At 44.7% G+C, this 9,008-nt stretch overlaps 1 protein-coding gene across 1 annotated transcript in view; it reads right to left on the reverse strand.

Annotated features, from left to right (window-relative positions):
* The window catches only part of Chgb (chromogranin B), a 12,073-nt gene extending 4,373 nt beyond the window's left edge, over positions 1-7,700 (reverse strand). Inside the window, exons 1-3 of the mRNA XM_005365558.3 lie at positions 7,431-7,700; positions 3,875-3,921; positions 3,346-3,439 (exon numbers count right to left, since the gene is read on the reverse strand). Of these exons, the coding sequence (XP_005365615.1) occupies positions 3,346-3,439; positions 3,875-3,921; positions 7,431-7,479 (190 nt within the window). The 5' untranslated portion in view covers positions 7,480-7,700. The remainder of the gene's footprint in view (positions 1-3,345; positions 3,440-3,874; positions 3,922-7,430) is intronic.
* Positions 7,701-9,008: the final 1,308 nt, after the last annotated feature.

Genomic DNA, 9,008 nt, shown 5'->3' on the forward strand with positions numbered 1-9,008 from the left:
AGGCAGAGGCAGGCAGATCTCTGTGAGTTTGAGAGAGCCAGCCTGGTCTACAAGAGCTAGTTCCAGGACAGGCACCAAAGCTACAGAGAAGCCTTGTCTCAAAAAAACCAAGAAATAAAAAATAAAAGTCAATTGCAACTGGTTTGTACTTCTCTATTGAAGCACAGCCTGGCATGATGATAATGTTCTCATGTTTCTAAAGCTGCAGGTTTGTCTTCTACAGACATCTGAGAAACAGTTCATTGGTCACAGCCCTGCGCCATGTAAGAGACAATGATGATGCCCAGAGGATTATGGGTTCTACATCAGTTTGGGCTACAAAGTGAATTTAAGACAGCCTAAATAACAAAGCAAAACCTTGTCCCCCCAAAAAAGGGAAAGGAAGGAAGGAAGGAAGGAAGGAAGGAAGGAAGGAAGGAAGGAAGGAAGGAAGGAAGGAAGGAAGGAGAGAAAAGGTGGCCCCTTGTATTATATACAGTGCTGGGGCAGGGCTAATCAGGCAGGCATAAGAAAGCAAGGAGGCTTTGGGTGGTACCTTTGACTTCTTGCGCTGCCTTTCGAAATTCTTACGCTGAAATCCTAAATAACACAAGGCTGTGTTAGTTTAGGGAGATGAGCCCTCACGATGGGAGCAGAGTCCTAACAAGAGGACACAAGAGAAACACAACCTCCCTTCACACAGGAGGACACAGTCAGAAGGTGGCCATGTAGCCAAGGAGTGGGAGCTTACCAGGCACCTTGGTCTTGTGCACGAGCTGCTTCTACTGTGAGAAGTTACTTGTGTGTTGTCTAAGCCGATGGATCTAGGAGGAGGGCCTGAGGCTCTCACAGCTGACTCAGACAGATGCTCATGTTATTCTCAGAGTCTACTGGAGGACAACAGAGGCCACATGCTTCTCTTCCTACCTGATTTAGGGGGTGAGGTGTCTTGAGTGTCAAGAACAGAAATATTTTTATCTCTTTTGAGTTAAATGTGTATTGCCTGTGGCAGCTGGTACCTGGAGCTGAGCACTTAGCCCTAAATTTAGCTCTATGCCCAGCAGGTAAGATTGAAAAAGGGCTGATTAGCCCATGAAGGCTTTGGCACTCTGTAACATTGAAGTGTGCAGCTCACCCTCGCTTCCAGGTTAAAAAGGGAGTATATCTCATCTGTCCTGTTTCAAAGCTGACCAGATCAACCTTGGCCAACCCTGGCCAGAGAAAGCTTGTACCTGATAAGGAACTGAACTTCTCTAAAGTCTCTTTAAGCCCCAAAACAAAACAAAACAGAAAAACCAACAACAACAACAAAAAAAAATTCTTCCCTTCTGCCCAAATACTCTTTTTTTAATGGAGGGCAGGAAAGTTGGGGTGGAGCCTGGACTTGGGGCGGGACACGGGCCAAGCAGGGCATTTCCTCCACTCAGCTGCACGTGTGAGTCTGCCCGTTGGCTCAGGAGAAAGAAGACAAGGCCAGGAAAGATAAAACTACAACAGGACAGGATGGTGTGGCCTAGAACTGAGTTCCCTTTGACCTATACTTCAGAGGCAATATTTAAATATCAGATGCCACTTTAAGCAATCAAGATTTTAAGCAGGGTGGTGGTGGTGCATACCTTTAATCCCAGTACGTGGGAGACAGAGGCAGGAGGATCTCTGTGACTTCCTCTGAAATTTGCAAAGTCTAAATAGCAAAATCTGGTAACAGAGAGTATGTGTAGTCCTCCCTAGAAGATTGAAAGCCAAGCAGCACACGCTCCACTATGAAAGGGCCCTCAAGGCTGCTGGACTGCACTGCTGCCTAAAGAATGGGACCACGCTGCTGCTGCTGCTGCTGCTGCTGCTGCTGCTGCTGCTGCTGCTGCTGCTGCTGCTGCTGCACTGTGGATCCTCGGAAGGAACGCACACTGCACTGCTTCTCTTCTGCTCTGATTCTTTCTTGCTTCTTCATGCTTGAGTGATGTTTGAAGCTGTAACCCTGCAGGAACCCTTCCATCTTCCTGCCCCTCCTGTCTTTATCTGTCCAGTGTCCTTGTTAGAGATCTGAACCAGTTGTTTTGTTCTCGGGTGCAGGATTAACAGACCCACAATCAGCAAGCTGGAATTACTATGACTACAGCCTGAGGGCTGAGTACTTGACTTTGGAGGTAAGGAGAGTCTGGCATTTGGTAACACCTCTCATCCCTCTCCGTAATCATGGATATCTGGTGACCTTCAATGACAGACCTTTCCCTTTCACAAAATTCATCTGGCAAATGAGGACAGGGAAAGGTAGCAGCAAAGTACTTCCTGTGATGACTTAGAACTGCTGCCTGTATAAGCAGAAAATAAACTTGAGAAAAACGAACAGTAGCTGGGTGGTGGTGGCGCATGTCTTTAATCCCAGTTCTTGGGAGGCAGAGGCAGGTGGATCTCTGTGAGTTCGAGGCCAGCCTGGTCTACAGAGTGAGTTCCAGGAGAGGCTCCAAAAGCTACAGAAAAAAAAAAGAGAGAGAAAAAAAAGAAAAGAGAAACACCTTTCCTGGAGTGGTAGGGAAGCTTCCATTCACAGTTTAATGGGGATTCTCATGTCTCAGGACACGCCCCCATAACTTTGATGATTCTGAGCAGGGTAAGTTAACCCAGCTTACTCTGAGCCAACTGTCCATGGTTATTGCTGTATCACTTTATGTACAAACCCCACATGCAGCAGCCACAAGAGTGTTTGTCTTATCATGAAGGATCCAAGAGGTAAAAAGAAAGAACTCACTGTTTCCAGCTAGACTAAAAACTCCCAAGCAGTGGGAGGTGTTCACAAGGGCAGCATTTGTTTGAACTGGTGTGACTTCCCAAATGACAAGAGCTGTCTAGTTTTGTAAAATCTGGTAACAGGAGATACTGCTTACACCACTGTTCAAACTTTTGTTTTCCAAAGAAGCAGGCTAACACAGAGAAAATACTCCACTGGCCTCAGAGAAGTTCTCTGGTCCTGAGCTCCTCTCAGCTTCCAACCCTTCCTTAGCCACCTCATCTACGCACAAGCAAGCACTTCCCACACCCCCTCTCCACCCAAAGGAAGACCTGCTTTACATTTTTTAAAAGATAGGAAACTAAGGAATTTAAGAACTGATGGACAGCTCAAAGACTACAGTCAACTAAAATTCCCTCTTTGAAAAAAATAAGGCTAGAAAAAAAAATCACTTTTTTTTTAATTGATCTTCCCACTATCAGACAGAAGTAATATAACTCGTCTTTCTAGGTACCACTCTAGTCCATCAACACTAGCTGTAGAATTATACCACAAGGATGCAATTGCAGGTGAGGCAGAGGCCGCAGGAAAAAGATTCACACAGACACAAAGGTCTTTCTGGACTATGGCACACTTACTCTTCTTCAGGACTTGGCGGCACTCGGGGGTGACAGTTGGAACACTGGACTTGGACAGAGCACTTGAGAGGACTTCAATAATGCAACGAGTCACCTATGAGAAAACATAAGAGTGTGTTGGAAAGCTGGTGTCACAAGAACACAATTCAACCAGGAGCTTCTGTCACAAGAGGCTTGAGTGTGTGCCTAGAACTGATGCAGGACGCTCAGGGCGGGGACACAGACTGACAGGACCATGAGGAAGCCTCCCAGGGTACAACATTACAAAGTGAAAGAAGTCATTGCCTGGTGATAGCCCAAAGAAGGGAAATAAAGACCCAAGTCTAATGCTTACGGGGACATTGCTTCTGTCCTCAGGAGGACTAAACCCTCTGGGAAGAATGTGTGTCCTTACTACAGAAGGGGTATCTCTTGTTTCTAAGAGACAAAACATTGGCTTTGCAAGAAAACACGGGGAGGGAGCAGTCAAAGGGTGTGATACAGTCTGGGCTGATACAAGTCGAGACTCTAGGCCAGCATTTCAACTTACCATTTCTTCATCGCGATTCCTGTTATCCACTGGAGCTGAGCCGACAGCTTTGAAGGAGAAAAATGGAAAATGTCTTGAATTGACTTCTTGGAGGCTTGATGCCAAATTTGCAAAACACCTGCCTTCTTTGAGGGGACTGCAGAATGAATACTAAGCAGAACCCACAGTTGGCATGATGACATTGGTCATCATTTCCGAGTTGCTTGTACACACGTGTGCACATGCACAGACTTGTGTGGGGTCACAAACATACACAGCTGTTTCCCCCAGCAATGCCTCAAACACTTGGAAAGGAATGCTGCCTTACAGCCTATATAAATCAAATGCAGACCACAAATGAGGGGGCTTCTTAAGTTTTGGCAGCTTACCATGTCTTGTGCTGGTTACACAATTGTCCTACGTTTGTGAAAAAATTGTTAGGCCATATAAGCACTCTGTGTAGTGTCTATGTTCTGTGCTATAATAATTTTTTTAAGTTGAAATAGAATCAGAATCAGGTATCCTCTGTAAGTCTTTCCCTCTGTCCACACTGAGTGGCTACAGATCTATGGCCCTATCTGCTATTCCTGTTACCAAGGAAATCTCCCCTAAACTCACTTTATAAAAACACAGCTATTAAAGACTAGGCATGGTGATGCACAGCTTTAATCACAGCACTCTAAAGGCAGAGGTAGAAGGATCTTCATGAGTGAATTCAAGGCCAGTTTGGTCTACCTAACTTCCAGGACTGCCTAGAAAGACATTAGCCCAAAAACAAACAAACAAAAAACAAAAACAACAAAATAAAACAAAAAAAAGCAACCTCAACCACAGCAACCAAAAACATGGATATTAGATCCTCTATCACTCAAGACTCTTGCTTAAACAGTTTGCTTCTACATCCGTTTCAATATTATGCTTCCCTGCATTGTATACAATTGTGTAAACACCACTAGAAGTATCAAGTTCTCCAGCCCACTATTATCTAGCTTTTTAGGGTCATTGAAAAATGTTTGAAAAGTGCCTAACAAGCTATGAGGAGGACCCCAGGTTCTTCCTCGAACACAGGTTAGATAAGACCCGGTAGGTCAACTTTTGGCACTCAGGGTCGTATGACTGGCTTTGGGGGTTCTGTTGTTGTTTTTCTCTTTTCATTAGTGCTGAAGATTGAGACCAGGTCCTCACACAGGACAGATAATTGCCCCCGCACTGAACTGCAGCCCCTGCCCTGGGCCAGTCCTTTATGCTCCAAATGACTGCTATTTTGAGAACATCCTCACTTTGGCACTTTTTTTTTCCCACCTGAAATCTGTGAGATTCTCTGGAAAGTAACTGTGGAAGAATTACTCTCCTGATGACAAAGAAGTCACCCTTTCCCAGTTCAGCCCCAGACCATCTGTAGCAATGCCGTTCCATAATACAGTTGTCTATTGTTTTCCCCAACGTAAAGTCAGTACTTACCCATACAGCCAAAGTATTAACCCTTGTCAGATTTGATGGTCAAGGGATGTTCCATTGTCCTAGACAATTAACAGTTTACAGCTTACTATTATAGAACATCCCTGTTTCCCCCAGGGAGGCTCCTCAGACTCTTCTTAATAGAAAGGAACTAGGGTTTGCTTATGAAGACACAGTGTGTACCTTGGTGAGACTGCTAAATCACACACATTTCTTCCTTTAGAATCTGTGATAGCAAAGTAATAATTAAAGATATATCGAACTCCCCAAACTGTTTCAGCTTATGTTGTAGCAAATAAGAAATACATTTAACACTTGCAAAAAAGTGAGATAATCAAGTGGTAAAAAGAATCAAATAACAAATTTGGGAATAACTTCTGAAATGTCAGCATCCATAGAACTATACAGTTGCAAAATAGGTTAATCATGTCCTTCTGCTAGTACCATGGGCACCCCCAAATTCGACTAAGTTGCAAGTCAAACAAGATCTGCATAGCAAAAAAAAATCCTTCTGTGTATGGGAAGGATATGGATATCCTACAGTTAGTTCATTCATATTAATCTTTAGAGTGCATGATCCATACACAGCTGTGGATCTCCTTCTAGAAGCTCTTAGTGGTAGAAAATGAACGAGATAACTTTCCGAGGGCTCCCTATCAACCAAGATTTTGCTAAATAACAAACTACTTGGAGTCCCTCATTTCCTGACTTGGGGAAGAGAAATGGGGAGGTGATTTCTAAGATACGGGGTGTCTTTCTGGGGTGATGAGCATGTCCTAAAATTTGGTAGTGGAGACAGTTATTGTCTGTAGATAGCTTATAAACCACTGAGTCAGACACTTTCAAGAGATTGGCTACATAATGGGTGAATTATAGCCTAAAATATGAGAGGTACCATAACCCCATTTTAGTCACTATTAAGTATGAGCTTTATCCCTTCATAGAAGGTATGAAAATATTTAACCACCACAATTAAGTTACAAAAATATTGCTGTTTTGTAATCTAGAACACAAAGTATAGCATCACTGTGGCCTCTTCAGCAAGGCTTTTCTGAAATACTTTAAGAATTCTGAATTATTCAGTTTGGTTTCTTTAATCAGATTGAGAACATGTATTGGTTATTCACAGGAATGATTTTTAAAATTGAGAACATTGTGACTGCAATAAAATAAATTACCTTTGGCTTCCGTTTTTGTCAAGCATTGAATTCCTGTCAATCAAAGGTTTATATTTATAGAGTCAAGCCTAGTTAGGAGTCTCAGTCTCTGAACACAGCACTTTTCTGAGGCCAAAGAGCCAACGAAAAATGCTAGCTTCATTTGGTGCTGTACTTGCTTATCAGTACCCCAACGCAAACATACTCTTCAAGTCATCAGAGATCACTGAGTAAATTTAGCATACTTTGAAATTCAACACCACAATCTTCTACACACAAATCATCATTTATTAACTCCTTCTGTTTTCATCCTCAGAAATTGACTGAAACATTAGTTTACTACTCCGGAGGTACTTTTATAGTTATTACACAGTCTTGTTATTTTTATTTCTAGAGTACAAAATAAATATCCAGTGAGGTTTCCATTCATAAATTAAAAACCTGTCGACTTAAACGTAAATTACCTCTATCTAGATATATAAATACAAAGCATAAATATGTTAGCCCTGTAAGCATAAACACACGAAGACCTGCACACTCATACATGACATGCTGAGGAAAATGCTTTATATGCACACGGGTCTGGTTCTAACGCGGCATCTTTATAATAATAGAGGAAATTCTGCAGGTGCCAACTGCATGCATTCCCACCCCGCTGCGGCCGCAGTGCCGTCAAGAGTCACACAGAGAGAATCAGACTACAAGGCTCTCTCTAGTCCTGTAGAGAGCTTGACAATTTTGCGGAGAACACAGAAGGCGGCTTTGCTTGCAAGGGCCGCAGAGACCCCGCGGGGAGAGCAGGAAAAGGTTGGGAGGTTCTTGTTTCCCCCAACTCACAGCAGTGAGGCAAGGGATACAAGGGAGAAAAGAGGCCAGTCAGGTAGAGGATGAAACCTAGCGTTTCCATCCCGGGGCTCTGGGACCAGGTCCAGTAGCTGTCCGTGGTGCTGAAAGCCACTCACCGGCCAGAGCTGCGGCGCCCAGGAGGCCGAGGAGCACGGCGGTCTGCATGGCTCCTCTCGCCAGCTGTACGCAGAAGGAGCACAGAGGATGCGGGCTCCGCAGAGCAGCTGTGGCGCGGTGGACGCAAGCCTGGCTCTTATAAAGGGCAGGCGGGGTGCAGCGCCCGGGGGCGAGTGGCGAGCGGAGGCGCCCCTTGCTCAGCCCTGACGTCACGGAGCAGCCCCGGGGCGGTGCCAGCGGGCGGAACCTCAGCCAGTGAGCGTGGCCCTGCGCTGGGTCCAGCAGGCGCAGGCGGGGATGCGGGGATGCCAGGTGTTGTTTGTCCCAGGCAAGGAGGGGCAAGGGTCCAACTCAGATTACACGGCGCCTGCGCTCCAGCTCCCCCTCGCACATCTTAGAGCCTGCAGAGGCGAGGTTGAGACTGTGGGTACTTGTGATTATGATGTGTGTAAATGACGAGGTCAGCGTTGTGTCTCCTCTGCCCAGCTAGGAAGATCCTTGCTTGGGACACACAGGCGGTTCTTACGCCTTTACAAGAGAGTCATGGCTGTAAACCTAGAGTGTGCAGCTAGGAATCTATAACCTACCTGCTCTTGGTCCAGATGTTAGGATCTGTATATCTGCGTTCCTATCTATGCCTCTGTCTTCCATTCGTGGACACCCCCCACCCCACAAACATAGCTTATTCAGATGGGCTTTTAAAAAAAAATCAGTAGCCAGGCAGTGGTGGCGCACACCTTTAAATCCCAGCACTCAGGAGGCACAGGTAGGCGGATCTCTGTGAGTTCGAGACCTGCCTGGTCTACAAGAGCTAGTTCCAGAGAAACCCTGTCTCGAAAAACAAAACAAAACAAAAAATCAGACAGGCCAAAAGGAAGCTCTGTAAAATTATCTCTCTATTTTAACTGCAGTTTCTAAATTCAGTTCCCTCTGTAAGCACTTTCTGTGGCTTAGGCCTAATTTAGTTCAGAACATATATGTAACTGGAACTATTCCTCTCTCACTCCCCTTTTCCCTCCCCCCTCTTCCTATTCCTCTTGGATGGCCACACTGTGACACTGTGTTGTTGCACTGAATGGGTATATTGGTATTTAACTAGCTCTTCCTGATAGACATTTATTTAGGTTATTACTCCCCCCCTTTTGGCCTTTAGTTACTCCTTTATAACATGGGCATAGCTGGAGGCCAGGGTATGGGTATGAAGTAACCACGTTGTAGAACTAGTAAATCCTTGAAAACCTGTTCATCTTTGCCTACTTTTAAATTGAGATAGCAATGCAATTTTTAAGCTATGTGTGCAAGGGAGGTGATAACATCTTCCAGATTATTTTTTGACATGGATTCTGTTAGCCTAATAAGGAATCAGAAGAAAGCACAGGCAAACCTCCTGCCCAGAAGAGCTACAATCTGCTCTGATAACAGATTCTGAGGAACAGTGAAACTAGACTTGCGATCTCCTCGGTTAGGTGATGAAGCTGTTTACGGGCACAACCAAAAAGGGATTTCCAGTTCCTTTTCCTGAAGAGTCTCAAATTCTTTTTGCATGTGCTGAGTATATAGATAAATGCATCTTCCTG

Source organism: Microtus ochrogaster, unplaced genomic scaffold (genome assembly GCF_000317375.1).
Source record: "Microtus ochrogaster isolate Prairie Vole_2 unplaced genomic scaffold, MicOch1.0 UNK3, whole genome shotgun sequence".
Classification (NCBI taxonomy): Eukaryota; Metazoa; Chordata; class Mammalia; order Rodentia; family Cricetidae; genus Microtus; species Microtus ochrogaster.